The sequence below is a fragment of the Watersipora subatra genome, chromosome 1 (genome assembly GCF_963576615.1).
Source record: "Watersipora subatra chromosome 1, tzWatSuba1.1, whole genome shotgun sequence".
NCBI lineage: Eukaryota > Metazoa > Bryozoa > Gymnolaemata > Cheilostomatida > Watersiporidae > Watersipora > Watersipora subatra.
In genome coordinates this window covers 4,845,833-4,861,855 of record NC_088708.1, presented here as the reverse complement: position 1 = coordinate 4,861,855, position 16,023 = coordinate 4,845,833, and the positions used below count along the sequence as shown (strand labels likewise).

Below are 16,023 nucleotides of genomic sequence, written 5' to 3'. Positions count from 1 at the left end.
TTAACTAAGCAAATGACTTGTTGCTTGCTAGCTACATGCATGTCCTGTAACAATTCGGTAACATTATTGTCTACTAGATGAATGCAATGAATGGTAATAAAAAGGTTTTTTGCTCAATCTAAAGTAACTTAAGCTACAGTAGTAACTTAAGCTAGTACACTTGAATCTTTACTATAAGATGATCATCAGTCTGAAGCCAACTTGTGCTTATAATTGTTATGTTACGCGTTATGATCTCTCAGGCAACCATGATCTTCAAGAGTACTAATAGTAATCAATAATATTTTCGCAAGTGCTTTAAGCATACGCATTCTAACTGGTGTACTAAGTATGTGCACAATTATTCATTAGTACGACCAGTTGGATGAGTAGTGTAATAGATAGTACACCTGTCTACGCAACTAGAGGTTCTGAGTTTAATTCTAGTACGCAGCAGATTTTTCATTTCCAAAACATCATCACTATAACTGGACATACAAACAATGACAGACACTTGGATTTTTATATAGAGATCGATAGATAATGATAATGATCTTTTCATGCTATAGGAGTCAATTTAGAATGCCATATATTTATTAATAGCGCAAGAAGAAGGTAACTCCATATGGTGTGGATAGATGTGCACATTGAGATGCTATACCCCTGCCTCTCTATGGTTGGCATGCTCGATAAAGATGGACATGTAATACAGATACTTAAGCAAAAGAAACAGCCTACTTCTGGAATTTTTAAGATCAGCTCTAATTAAGTTATTGTTTTTTTGGTTTTTATGTGCTGAGAATATTGCAGCGGCCTATGTCTGTGTTACAAACAGCCTTTCCAAAAAGAAACTAAAACTATTTCTGCAACTGGCCACACAATAACTTAACGATTCTCATTATTTTTATTTTCTGTAGTTTTAAAGATGTTGTTCAAGGAAACCATTTAAACCAGGTTTTACATTTATTCAAAGAGCACGAGTAAATACTGCCTATTTTCAAAAAGAGCGATATCAGCTATGATAAGAAACTTCAGTAGATATAAAAGAGCTTTATTATTAAAACTGCATATCATACAACAGCTTTATATTGTAATATTTTCAATAAGATCTTTGAAGCAGCGACAACGAAACTGCTCAATGAAAATGGCTGATCACGCCGTCAACCTAAATGAAGACCCGCAGCTCTAATAGCTAGACACTAACATTCATGTAGATCATTTGGCCCTCTCTATTAAGAGTCCTATGAACAGCATGAAGCCTTTCATCTGTCATCATTCATTGTCTGACGCAGACTCTGTGAAAGCTGGTATGCTATGAAAGTAGTCTGTGTGCAAAGCTCTTCACATCCAAACGGCTCAGTTATTACCTATGCTAGCAGCAAATGGCAAGCTCTCAGCAAGTGCTTGGCCGCCTTAAGCAAACTGCTATACACTCATCAGAGCCCTTGATGGCTAATCACATGGTTCTACAATTCATTCCAGTCCTTCAGTAGTGATTACTTTTTATGACACTTACCACGGACGGACGCAATTCATTAGCTGCCATCTCAAAGCTTATCTCTAGATGAAAGTGGGCGGAGCAATTGTGATGCGCTTAGCAGGCTGTAGTCTGTATTCTAGAGACAGTCGAATACGTTTTTACTTTTGTGCAGTGAATAGGTCAGAGACAAGCTAACGTGAAGCACTGCAAAAAGAGAAACGGGACGACCTCATACAACAAGGCAAAATCTCTAGAAGAGACTAATTAACCATTATCAACTGCAGAAGAAAATTTCCGATAAAAATGTTTGGCAGAGCTCTGTTGCTCCTACTCGCCAACCTTTTCTTTATCGCAGATGTAGATGCACTGGATTTGGATGACAATTTTCTTAACACTTGGTCAGCAGTGAGCTCAGGCAGAATGTTTCAGCCAACATGCGTCGCTATTCCTGAAAATATGACGCTCTGTCATAACATCGGCTACGACCAAATGAGAATTCCAAACCTTCTAGATCATGACAACCTCGAGGAAGCCATGACTCAAGCGTCCAATTGGAATGCTCTTATTGGAATACGCTGCCACCCAGACACTCAAGTTTTTCTCTGTTCTCTTTTCTCTCCTGTCTGTCTCGAACGAGTTGTCTACCCGTGCCAGTCTCTTTGCGAAGGGGTGCAAAAAGGCTGCGAGGGTTACATGAAGCGATATGGATTTCCATGGCCTGAAATGTTCAAGTGTGATAACTTTCCCGAGGATACAGAGTTGTGTATTCCAGGACCTTCAGGAATCGAAGAACAAGGTAAGCGATGCGACAAGACTATTACCCTAGTCTTCTTCAAGCTACTAGTCTAAAATGTTAGCAACTATTCAAGCAAACAGAGACATCTAGAAGAGTTGAATGTTGTGTTTTGTAAAAGTTAATAATGAATATTAAGTGCTCTACAGAATAAGCTGGTTATATTGATGAGTACTGAAACAACTTGTACTAAAGTCTGAGTCTATGGTTGCAGCGGATGACAGAGTGTGCAAGCCATGCCAGGAAGCAGACACCTACGAAGGAATTCTTCACAACTTTTGTAAAACTGACTACGGTAAGGATCATGTATCAACAAGTAGGTCATGAGTCAATCGTTGAGAGTGTCTTAGCAACTCCTAGCCTACAGCGAGTTAACCCGCACGTATCAAGGCAGTTCGACAACTTTACGGTGTTTTATGAGCGCGTTATAATGGATTTCGTTGTAAAACTATACTATACATAGCAACATTTCTGTATATATATAAAGGCATCGATGCAGGATGTTTTGACATTCAGTGTGTTAAAATGCAGTTTTGTCAGCTTATCGTAGGAATGCCAGTTTTTTACTCTAGCTATGCGAAAATACCTGAGGGCATTTGTGAAAATGAATCAATTTATAATTTTTCATATAGCTACTAAAGGTAAAGCTTTATTAATAGTAGTGTCGCAATAATCTGAAAGGAATCAAAGTGTTGTTATTCATTAAACTGCAATCCCAAATGGTAGTGCTTAGGGCGCTATCAGTTCGAATTCAATTTAAACGATTTCAAGTTTTTTCTTTTCTCAGTTTTAGGTGATCTACATACTGTCATCAAGCAAGTCGGTCATCCTTATTCTCAACACCTTCACATATGTTAGTTCTATGAAAAATTACAAATTGAGCCATCCTTTATAAAGTGTCTGCTTCTGCAAGTTTTAACGTATACAGTAGTTTATCACAGACGTTAGGACCAATTTGTTACGCCAAAATTATCTTTTCTAATTTCTATAACAAGTTTATATTGCGTGTACCGGTACATTGATTAATTTTAAAAATACCCTAGGTTGCTAAATGGTATCTTTCTTGTCCTCTAGAGATCATTGTTATGAATACAGAGGTCAATTTAAAAGGTTAAAGGAAAAGTACAAGCTGGCAGCACTGTACATATGCTAGACTGTAAGACCTGGTCCGAGACTGAAAGAGTGGCATGATTTGAGAAAAGATATAACACTGGCAGCATGAGGATGTAATAGATACATGTCAGTCATAATAAGTCTCACCGCATGATCTGCAGGCAATTTGCACTGCTGAGAGTAGCTCCAGGCCTCCTAGTACGGGTCTCTTAGAAATACCTGAGTAATTCGTGCACCGAGAGTCCTAGACAAGAAATTGTATTTGCTTTCTTCACTGGTAATAATAAAGCTCGTAACTCTATACATATTAGCATTTATTGAAAATTCAAAACAGAATGTGGAGCGTATTATTTACAGAATTTTGAGGGCAAATTGTATTGAATTACTTCAACATTTTTTAGAGGAATTAGTACATAGTGTTAGGTCTTTGTGTGCTTAAGTTGTAATCTTTTTCAGTAGCAAACTGGTTCGGCAATGGGTTACTTAATCCATTGTGAGAGCGTAAAAACCTTTTTCAGCATTCCTAATGTACAAATAATAAACTCACTTTAGTGCCGCTAACATGAACTGTCAGCAAAAATGAAGTTTATGAAATTCAAAAACGTACAAGCACTACTATTTTGAACAAATGTAACCGGATATTCAAACCATACTAAAACTATTATAGGTAATTTAAATACAGCTGCCTGACTTGTAACAAACAATTGCTCCAGCATATGAACAGATGTCAGCCTTCTGCTAAATTACTTATTTTCATTTTAAAAGGAGATTAAATATGGATGCTTTTAGTCACATTTCCATGTTCTGCAACTTAAAATTTAAACTTCAGTTAAGTCACTGAAGTCTACAAACCCTGTAGACTTCAAATAGTTTCTTACCAACTTGTAGCTGATATTTGGACTGATAATTAAAGTGATTAGCTCGATGAGCATTCTTATTTTCCTCATTTCTATTGGTCACAAGGGTAGGCAGATGGAAGCAATACTTTAGTCCTATAGGCGGTTGGGGATGAGCAACTTTGAATGTTCTTCCGCAGACAAAATGGATGTTGAAATACAAACAAGCCACTCTATTAAATATGAATATGTTAAGCACTGATTATTCCTCCCAAGAATATGTTAATCTGTTTAAATTATTGTGTACATTTATGAATATTTTAGCATTTCCAGGTATAAATAGTTTAAAGATTATTTAAGTTGTGCAAATCCCAAGTAGAGTTCTGTCTATTGACAGGTCAATTTTGTTAGAAAATTTTTTAAAACAATTTGAATGGTTTCCATAAACATTAATTTTTAGTGACCTTTTCTTTTACGCCTAAAGTTTTAAATACACCATCCTTTAGATATAAAAACCGCTTAATAATAACACAATAAAAATTAAACAGTAGTATTCATGCGCTAATAAACCAAGTTCAATCTACTTCTTGTCCGCTCTGATGAAACTGCAACAAATAAAAAAATTTTTGTTTAAAAAACAGAGTTCCTACTAAAGACTTGGTGATTCTGTGGTACATCACATTTTAACACTATTACAATAATGTGTTTATGACTTACCTAAGGTTTACTTCACTACAACCGTTTTGTATTTCACTTTCTAATCTGGTGAAATACAATAAATGTGACAATATAAGCTAAGTTACACCCCCAGGGGTTCACTCTCAACTTTCATTCCCAGGGCTCAACGGAAAAAGCATGTTTTAGGTGTGTTTTCGGTGGCCTGACACTCTAGAGTGTTTTCATAAAAAAGGGTGTGTTTTTAGCGCGGTACATGAACACCTCTTTCCACACAGTGGAAAGGGGTATTCATGAGCAAAAAAAGGCAATTAGTCTTTGGTGATGAAGTGATAAAGAGTATTTTTTATTAATGTGTAAGTCAGTGGAAAGGGTGCATTTTATAACATCTCAGACTAGCCCTTCAGGATGAATAGAAGAGAGTCAAACCCCTGGGGTTACACCATAGCTAACTTTAGCTATGCTTTGCTATTCCGCCATTATAAAAATTGTTAACTAAGTGTGTCTAATATCGTCTAAAAGGGAGACAAATTTTAGATTATTATAATAACACAAATTGATGATATTGTGACATACAAAACATATAGAAAAGTAAAACCAATTATTAAAAGTGTAAGAGTCTTTTCTGATTGGTTATTGTAGCGGAGCAGTTGCTTGAAAATCGAACATGAGCAATTTGATGTTTGACAAGTTTTCGATCAGATAACGTTCAAAAAATGCTTTCTAGCAAGATCTAACTCATGTACGCCCAACTAAAAGCAAATGACATAATTAAAATTTTATTGCTTCTATACTATTGGCGAGTTGAGGAGATAATTGCACAAACAGCACTTGGGTCTAAAGATTTGGCTTCAACTCGAAATCACTTCTGCGCAGTAGAGGTATTTAAACTCTAAACCTTTTTAGACTGCCTGCTACTCCATGGTATCTAACTTTCATACTATTTTTGCCTTTTTTCTAGAAAGACTATTGCGGCAAAATCCTGAATAAATATCCTCTAGAACAGATTTAAAGGTTGACTTGCGACTAAATTCACGGTACAGTTATTTGATACCAAAATATTCACTATGTCTTACTCTGCTGTGTTGAAGGAGCAAAATATGTGAAAACGTGATTACAAGCTCTTAAAAGCTCAAAAACGAACAGTTAATTGCAGCCATCACGGAAACGCCATAGATTGGAATCCATTTCCAAAACGGCTCAAATGGGACGTAGTTGAACAAGATGGCTTCTGTTTACATTTTCATGCAACCTCATTCGTCGAAATATTTTCACAAATATACTTCATGCATTCAATAAAAACCATGTCTATTGTCCATACGCGTCTATTCCATCATAATTGTAAAGCTGTCATTTGAGCACTGATATCTCAAAACCTATCGTAAAAATTCATTTAATTTTCTAACCTTAGCTCGAAGGAGTGTTCATCATCCTCTGATGAAATGAGGAGCCTGTTGGTCACCTGCGGTAGTCGAAAAATGCTTCAGAAAATGTTCGAGCTATTTGGCAGGAAGTATGGGTCACATGATCAAATTATGACTAGATGATTAGCTGATGATACTGTGAAGTAGCGAGTATTTATATTTGATAAGGGCTTTCCGGTAGAACCTGGAGTATTTGTCATAAATTAATGCTACAGGACGTTTAATATGAAACCTTTTATTGGCCTATAATTTCACTTTAGCTTGTAAACACATTTTCACATATTTTCCACATGCAGCACAGCGAGTAAGACATGGTGAACTTTCTGATACCAAATAACTGTAATGTAAATTTTGTTGCAAGTCAACCTCTAAAGTTTCAAATGAATTTAGCTTACTAAACACATGACAGGTACCTAACCCTTTGGCAGGGGCAACGATCAAAATGTCGTTTACCGGTTGCGTGGGGGAAACGACATTTATGTCTATTTCGGTAGACGTTTATAAAGCTGTCGCCTAGTAACGTTAAACAAAGAATATGAACACTAGTAAGTTTTAAATATCATCAACAAGATATCGGTCGATGATTTACAATATGAAACGATTATCTGAGAGGCGTTGCTTTGTGCTAAAAGCTAAACAAATCGCGATTCCTTGCAAAAGATTAAAAGTTGGAAAAACCAGTCAACATCAGGTCGACTTTCAAAACGGTAAAATAAAAGATTATTTGATCCTGCGATCGTTAGTGATTTTTTGTCTGGTCAGAATAAAAATAATTCAAATGATAGTGATGTAAACTTTTTGGACTTTTAATATACTTGGAATATGCAGAGAAAACGATCGTTATGGTGGCTCGCACAGCTACGTTATAGCGTTTGACTTTACCGAAAAAAAATGCTTCCAAGCATTTCACACAGGGACAATTGCACATGGTTGTAATTTTTTAGTAGGTATGTGAGTGAATGTATATGTACAAAAATTTTTGTTCATAGAAATAAATTTAAGATTTGAGCTATGCATGTTCATAAAATATCGATTTTATTGAGTTTTCGAAAATAAATTACATGAGTTTCGGTTGTTTTTGGGGGGCTTATACCTGGTCAAAGGGTTAAAGGTTTACTTGCAACAAATTTCACAGTACAGTTATTTGGTGTCAAAAGATTCACCATGTCTTACTCTGCTGTGTTGTAAGTGCAAAATATGTGGAAATGTGATTACAAGCTCTTAAAAAGCTCAAGGACAAAAAGCTGCCGTAGATTGGAATCAGTTTATTTCTCTGACGTAGTCATTACATTGTTATTGTTTTGCCACTGAAGCTTTTGTCACTCTCAAAAGCTCCAAAACAAACAGGTAATCGCAGCCATAGATTGGAATCCCTTTCCAAAACGGCTCAAATGGGACAGTTGAAAACGATGACTTCTGTTTACACTTTACAGATTAAAACAATAACCACAATGTTTACCACAATAGCCACAATGGCATCGAAATAGGCATCGAAATAGAGATTCCAACCTACGCGGTTTTGTGATGGCTGTGATTAACTGTTCATTTTTGAGCTTTTAGGAGCTTGTAATCACATTTCCACATATTTTGCACCTACAACACAGTAGAGTAAGACATGGTGAATCTTTTGATACAAAATAACTGTAATGTGAATTTTGTTGCAAGTCAACCTTTAAAGTTTTTTTGTAGTTATTTTAGGTTAATAGCCGCTATACTTGTAAGTTTTTTTTACAAATCCTTATTTTCAACCAGTCACTTGAGGTACGACGAACATTGAAGGCATGACAGAAGATTTAATCATTTGATTTATCTTAAATCTAAATTCAGAATGACCTGCCTTTTTGTAGGCGAATGCTCATGTGCGGTTGGCTACACATTTCTGTAATTGCCTAAGGAACAGGTCTCACAAGCCCACATAGCAGTTTCTCAACAGACCTAAAAATCTAATTTTAAATACTTTGTTTGTGTAATACTTAATGTTTTGTTGAAAATTAATAAAAAATAGATCAGTTATCAAGTTTTGCGGCTTTTTAAAAAAAGGCTGAGGATTTTTTTAATAGGAAAATAACATTGTACATAATTATTGTCAAAGTAAACCTAAGCTATAAACAACATGCATCTAAATATTGACTCTGACAGCTGCCAGCATTCTAATCATTGTTCACAGTTTACTATATTTGCTAAAATTAAGCATAAAAGCCAAATAGAAAATGGTCTACAATGGCATCAACTGTTCAACTTTTAATAGTTTACACAAAGGTGTAGACTGAGTAGCTGCCAGACTTTTGTGAAGAATGGTTTGCGGCCATTAGTTAAAATTTCTATCAATTGTTAATGCAATGTTTGTGCCTTATCAGTTAAAGCCAGGAAGACTTTACACGAATGCCTAGTGGTTTCTTGCTTACATTCAAAGTGTCATAGTAATCAGCTTCTATGATTTTGTTTAAAATCAAGTTTGATTAAATTTTATTATAACAATCTGGTAGCAACGATAGAAATTACAAGCAATTTCAAATATGATAAATATTTCCAAAGGACCTATACGTCCAAAATATTAAGGATAAATAAGCATCCGCAGAGGTTCAATCGAATCTTTGTATTTTTATGCATTTTCATTTATTTAATGGAACTGTAAGAGACCAATCTTCACAGAGCTGTACTTTTCATACATTTTATACAAACTGGTATGTTCTCTTCTGCTGCAGTCGTACGAGCGACGATTAAAGGTTTGGACGGTGAGTCAGACAGCACTCAGCCAGGTGAGATAGAAGTTCTCATGGGGAAGCGCAAGAAGCGATTCTACAAGAAGTCATTGGAGAAGAAGATCTTCAAACAGTTGGCTAATAAGGACACCAAGATTTACATTTCGCAGGGTGTCGGATGTACTTGCGGAGACCGAATCCGCCCTGGCGACCATCATCTCATGGGCATTCGAGCTGATGAGAAATATGACAGCAGCACAGGACAGAAAGTTGTGAGATTCTATGCGGACATTATTACTAGCTGGAATGATGAAGAAGGAGAGATTAAGATCGGTATCAAGAAGGCCTTGAGGGCAATTAGGAAAAGCGAAAATATATGTGATGGCGGAATAGATACTCTGAAGATACACCAGCAGGTTGAGGAAGGCAACTCGGACAGAGAAATAAGAAAACAAGAGAAAAGAGCTCGAAAGCAGCGCAGACTCTAAAACTAATGCCCTGATAAGGGGTCATTTCATTTCTGTTAAGTTTATAAATTTGAGTAGAATTGTTCTATATCTAGTCAGACATCCAGGGTTAGTCAGCGATGGAACTGGCTGCTGTTATAGCTGTAGTTCATCCGAGGTCATGACACGAAGCTGACATCTGAATAAGCTAGACTCCACAATCCGATATCGGTTTTATGATTAAAAAACTACGTGACTCTGTGTTCAGTAACAGCATATTCTAACAAAGACTCCTTACAACTATGAATAGTGAGGAGAGAATATCTCGATGTACGAAACAATTCTTCCTTGATAGCTCAAACAGATAGTCAAACAGAGACCACAACGGCCGGCATAGAACTGTAACTGGCATAGAACTATTACAATTATTATATTCTCACTGGAGATTCTTTTTTTAAGAATAACTGTACATATTTTTTCTGTTTTACATATTCGGATAGCATGCTATGTACTCTGGCATTATACAGTATTTCAAAAGGGTTGCCTTTAGAGACACAAGTAACAAATCTATATTCTCTCTGGGCTGAGGTATTCACTTACAGTGACTATGTAATAGTCAACCAATACAACAATATATACATGTTAAACTAAATAGAGCTTTTGCTTAGGCAGCGAGTGTTCCATGGTACTCAGTTATGCCTGAGAAATAAATGTGTGTATTATTATTATAGATACACGCAAATTCCGGTGAACATGCTGAGTTATGGAGTTCCTTATCACTAGCACGATGATATCTCTTCTTTGACGCTCCAACTTCTAATATTGATACAGAAATCTAACTCATTTTCTTTTGATAAGCGACCCAACAGGAGGGGCAGATGTAACATTAGCTGCCTGCTGTGATGCGTTGTCCCACTTGGTCTTTTTATTACCTGCAATGAAAAGGATAGACATAGAGTTCATCACAGAGTGCACCCCGGAAATCCATCAAGTCTACAATACAGGTTGCGCCAGTGTTTAAAATTTATCTCTCTCAAGCTCTCAGCAGAGCAAGGCTTTATGTACACCGCCACATGTGGAATAGCACAAGTCCAACTGTAGTACCACACCAGCCAGGCATAAATAACAATATTTTGACAGATGAGTTAGACAAATGCAATTAATGTAGATAAATGCAATTACTATAAGTACAATTACAGGATTATGAGCACTTAGGTATTCCAAAGAAAACTAATGACTGACATAGGAGAAATGTAGATTGAATGATCATAAAGGCAAGCTAACACTTGTGGGAGTGAAATAACTCCTAAGGAATCTGAGATGTGTGTTTGACATGTTTATTGGTGTTTTACTATTATGTATACGTTTTGGTTTCCGAGCTATACAAAAATAATCAATCATTTTCAGGTTTGGCTCAATATTGTCCTGCCCAGGCTGATCCAGTCTAATAATACACCAACAATTATACTACAGTACTCTACAAGCACCAGCCTACACAAGGCATCAGCCTGATAAAGGAATAATTATTTTCAACTAAGTGAATGCCCAGCATTGCTTGGGTAATAAAAGTCTGCACAGAAAATTTATTTTTATTTAACATATAACATCAGTTACCATTCTAACTTACAAACTTCATATAATGAGAAAAGTGTTTTGTACAGTTTAAATAAATTAGGAAAAAAAAATAAAACAACTGTATAGCTTTTCAAACTTTGTCAAAACAACTCTAACTTTTAAACTTCATATTGTGAGAAAAATGTTTTGTGCATGTCAAAAAAATTAAGAAACAAAATAAAACAACTATAAAAGTGTTTAAAAGTAAATGTGAAATAATTAGCAAGTAGTCTAATAACTAAATTAAGTCTGTTTTGCTACGATTACAATAAAATGTGATTTGATACTGATACATTGTACAATTAATATGAACTGAGAAAGCAAAATAAAAGTCCTGAATATGGTGTATTAATAATAACAATTCGTGCATAGAAGTGTGTGTGTGCGCGTGTGTGAAGCTATCTATCAAAACTTTGAATACGAAGACACTGGTGCCTCTCGATACTGGTACAAATGAGATATCAGAATGTCTTTTTCTGACCAAACAGAGAAAGAATGTAGAGGCTATTCCTACCCGAGATAATACAGTTGTCCTTTGTGAAAAGCCTTGACCGCATTTTAGCAATTGAGCCTTGCGAAAAACCGGAAATAGAAGTTCACGAAAAAGAATCGCGTTTCATAGAGTTAAAGGGTTTCAATTAATACGTAATAATTAATAGTTAGTGCGTGCAATCGAAAAAAGGGTGTATACAGTATATGGTAAGAGCTATGAATCATAAGAGCTTTCGTATACTCATGGTTAGGCAGTTGAAATACTAACCTTGAGTTGCGTTCTTCGTAAGTTCAAATCCAGCGGAATGCGCACTTTTAATTCCAAAATTCTAATAGCTATAGCCGGATACACAGACAGACAGACAAACAGACAAACTTCAAGATTTATATATGTAGATAAGGGATAGTCGGAACAGGAAGTTCAAGATGTGTTCAGATAGAAGCCTATGTAGAGCTCAGAGGAGTGAATACACCTATAACTACATATCAACTTGAATTTACCCGTTATTTGTCACACTCAATGATACACATTTATCATGGTAATTACTCTATCAAATAGAAACATTTTTTAGCATTCAACGAATACGTATGTTAAAGCTAAATTGTAGTGGAGAAATATTGAGTAACTCAGCAACCGCTGATGCTAGTGCATCTAGATGTATATTAGGAGTGCTTGTTACAGCTGCCTCTTTATTGTGATTAGCTGATCATCCGAAGAGTGTGTTTGTAAATGAAACCTGAAGTGCACTGAGAGTGAATACTGTAAAGCCTCAAATTGAACGCCACTTTTATTTGCTGTCGCTGTAGGAAAAAGGTTGAAAAATAGAACGCTACCCTTTAATTGAATGCCACCTCTATTTGATCACCACTTTGACATTCTTTCATCTTTATGAACCCATAATAGCAACTGACCAATAGAAAAGTGTCTAGTGATCAGTAGAACAGTACTAATAATGACTCAGTTACGTCAATAACAATTAATTCTTGCGTTGTTTCTGTTTGTATCGAAGTCCGTTTTCCAACTCCAAGGCTTTTCGGTTTTTGTTAAAACTTTGAAAGCACCACCATTGAAATCATTAGTAACTTTATCAGGCTAATAGTAGTTCCTTGTTTAACGCGGTCTTAATCCTTCGACATATGTAATAAACAGTTTACTTTTACGATGGTATATGAACGACTAGTTTAGGCTAATAGTTGTGCTTAACACCCATGCTGCTAAAAGTACATCATCGGTGTGTGAAATGCAAAGCGTAAAAGTTTTGCTCTGCTAAAAAATTGTTCAGATGCAAATATCGACGAGTTAAGGAGTGCATAAGAAAAGTTAAGGTCAGAATACATTGTGAACGGTATTAAACAGCCAGAAGATGTTTGTTACATCGAAAGCAACAATTAGAACGCAACTGGCCGAGCAAATGATACAAATATTTTGTTTCATTTATTTATTTCAAATGTTAATTTTTGCTTCTACGTGTATTATAAGTATGGTCTGTTTATGTCACTTGTTCTTGAATATATAGGCCTATATATGTAGCATTTGATAGACTTATAACTTATAAACTATATAAATTATAAATTTGCGGTTATCTAGCGGTTATCTATCTACTCCATCACAGTTATCTAAATTCGGCTTACAATGGATCGATCCTCATAACTCCTCTTCTATTGCACAGTAAAAGTGGGTTGTTCAGAAATAACTTCCAATGATGGTGAAATGCTTCCTTCAACTGTATTGTGAGTATATTTCAGAGGTGACTGCTACTGTTTATAACTATGCTATGGTCAGTAAAGGTGTTAAACTTTTACCTGCAGTAGTTTTGTTTAGGCAAATGCTACATTGCTAAATCATTAGTAAAAGGACAAAAACATTACCTACCATCCAGTTGTACATCTAAGACTGGATAAAACAAGTTAAAACTGGCTATTGGTTTGACTATCACGCTGTTAAGTTCAATAGTAATTTGTAGGGATAAACTTTAGTTGTTTTTTAAGCCTGGTTCTTCAAGGGCTCTTTCAAAACACTGAATAAATACATAAATTACAAACTGTCTTTACTTTTGATAAGCCAGTTTCTGATAGACTGGCACTTTTGAGTTCTCAGAACCAGCGCCCAGCAAATGAACACATCGAATGTGCCTAAATTATTTAACTCTCAGTCATAATAGGGTTCTGAACCTTATTAGATTGAAATTTAAAGTGATATAAATCACATCATCGCTAGCGTGTCAAAACTAAGAATAAATATTACTCTGTTAAGACTACAGCAGAGACACATTCCTGTGGCGATACGGTCCCGTCAGCTTGCTTGAGCAATCACTCTTCTTGGCAAAGGGAGAGAATTGTAGAACAAAAAATAATGTCAGAATTGTTATGATAAAATGATGATGGCAAACCTTAGAAGGGTGGACATGTTGGCTGACAAGCAATCCGTCTGTTTACCTATGTAATTCAGAACATGTGACAGACGTCAACTGACAGTGACCAAGCATTCGCGAGGCTATGGCAGTTGCCATCCGTGCATAATCTCATAGCATTCTTCTGCGTCTGTCAGCATTTTTCAACAAGCTACCATAGCACTGTTATTGACTAACGTAAGTAATGAACTACGGGCTACATGTTGAAATAAGCATGGCTGTTGTGTTACACCGTGTACCAGTCATCTACAGGCTCATCAGCCTCTAATCAATTAAATTACTCCAAGAAATCAGTGCTAACATAACACAAGCGTTGACAAATATCGGCGTCTTAATGAAAAGCGGTGATAAGATATGCGGTATGGATTGACTAAGTGCACTAGAGCTCTACATGACCCTGTCACCAGCCACTAAGTCCAATAACGATATAATGTGGCAACATAAATGAATTAATTGTGACACCAAAAACTGCCAAGCTCAAGTGCACTGCTTCTCTACCACTTGTTTCAATTATCAAAAGGCCTTCGCAGCTGATGAGCAGTTGACAGGCAAGTAGTATGGCTCTATAGATGAGCTCCGTATGAGGCTCATATAGATGGCTCTATAGATGGGCATCTATAGATGAGCTCCGGTCAGATTTTCGGTTTTAGCGTGGAGTACATCCACATAATCTAACACCACGTACTGTACTCATTTTCAGGCAGCTTCTGGTGAACAAATGCATAGTGTTATGCTGGACTGCTATTGACGGAATTACATATATAAAAAACTGAAGTCAACCTTCACACGCATTGAGCAGATATTAATGTGATGACCACATCCTGCATGACAGATGTTTGTATGGGTAAGACAGGCAAATGAACCAGACACAACTAGGGACACCAGCGAAGAACTCGATGAAGCAACAATGTGAGACAATGTTACTGTAATGACTACAGGCAGCGAACGATTAGGCATAGTGGACCCCTGCCATAGGACATTAATTCATTCTGGTGTTGGCATCAAAATACGAACGTGTAGTATGGAGGGGTATAGAACTGATAGTTATTATCTAATGCACATCCATTAGGAAAAACATCAAAGTTCTGTATACATAGTGTACATATATCATAAATTAGTACTGTAACAAAATAATATAGTAACCTTAGTAATTATAGTTATCTATTCAGTGGTTATGATCTGCAATAAAATGCAACACTACTATGTACAGTCCTGGATCATCCATTACTTTCGAGACTGCCATAGTGGCTGACTGTGGTGTGAGAGAGACTTGGACAGCAACGCATTCGATAACTAGACTTTTGTGACGCCACGTAACATAAACTTTGAATTTACCTTAAATGAATTTAGCTTATTAAACACACACACTTGGAGTTAAGTTTTAATATTTTATTAAACTTAGCTTTTATTTTGTCATCGGCTTAATTTTTTATTACCTGTTTCTGGCACTTTTAGCCTCGCTTCCAACATAACTTTTAGCTGATCTTATGAAAAAATTTTTCAAACTAATTTTACAAGAAAAACAGAGTGATGCTGTTCAAATCTGAATTTTGGAGAAGCATGTTGATGTTGTATGGGTAGGGAAAGTGCTGTAACGAGGGGCTGGAAAAAATTTGTGTTCCATATCGTAAGGCAAAGAACCGTAAAGGTGCAAACACACTAGACGATATTTAGTGCGGGTATCGCGCTGCGTGGCGCTAATCTGTGCTAGAACTCGCTCAGCGAGCTAATGTAGAGCGATAACGCTAGTCATTCTCTATCACAACTTTATCGCTTGCGAGATACATTCCGATTAGTTGGTTTTTACCGGAATGCAATTCTACGGCTGCTAATTCTTTCGTATTAATGTTCACCAACGTACAGCAATGACATTTTGCTATTTTGTTACAATTGAAACATCATCAAACGAACACCGAATTGTTTATAGATTTAATAAGAGCACACCCAGTCCTGTACGACACAACACATACTAATTACAAAGAAACCCAGTTGAAAACCAACATTTGGGAGTCAATCGTTGCGCAGGTTGACCATCTTGAGAATGGTAAATATTTATTA

General features: G+C 36.2%; 2 protein-coding genes across 2 annotated transcripts in view; one reads left to right on the top strand and one right to left on the bottom strand.

Annotated features, from left to right (window-relative positions):
- The first annotated feature begins 1,609 nt into the window (after positions 1-1,609).
- LOC137397435 (secreted frizzled-related protein 5-like) lies at positions 1,610-10,100 on the top strand. The gene is made up of 3 exons (XM_068083970.1): positions 1,610-2,255; positions 2,467-2,547; positions 9,006-10,100. The coding sequence occupies exons 1-3, from the start codon at positions 1,763-1,765 to the stop codon at positions 9,488-9,490; spliced, it is 1,059 nt and encodes a 352-aa protein (XP_067940071.1). The 5' UTR covers positions 1,610-1,762; the 3' UTR covers positions 9,491-10,100.
- The window catches only part of LOC137398324 (SAP30-binding protein-like), a 29,868-nt gene continuing 23,556 nt past the window's right edge, over positions 9,712-16,023 (bottom strand). Inside the window, exon 9 of the mRNA XM_068084698.1 lies at positions 9,712-10,380. Coding sequence (XP_067940799.1) covers positions 10,289-10,380 — 92 coding nt within the window. The 3' untranslated portion in view covers positions 9,712-10,288. The remainder of the gene's footprint in view (positions 10,381-16,023) is intronic.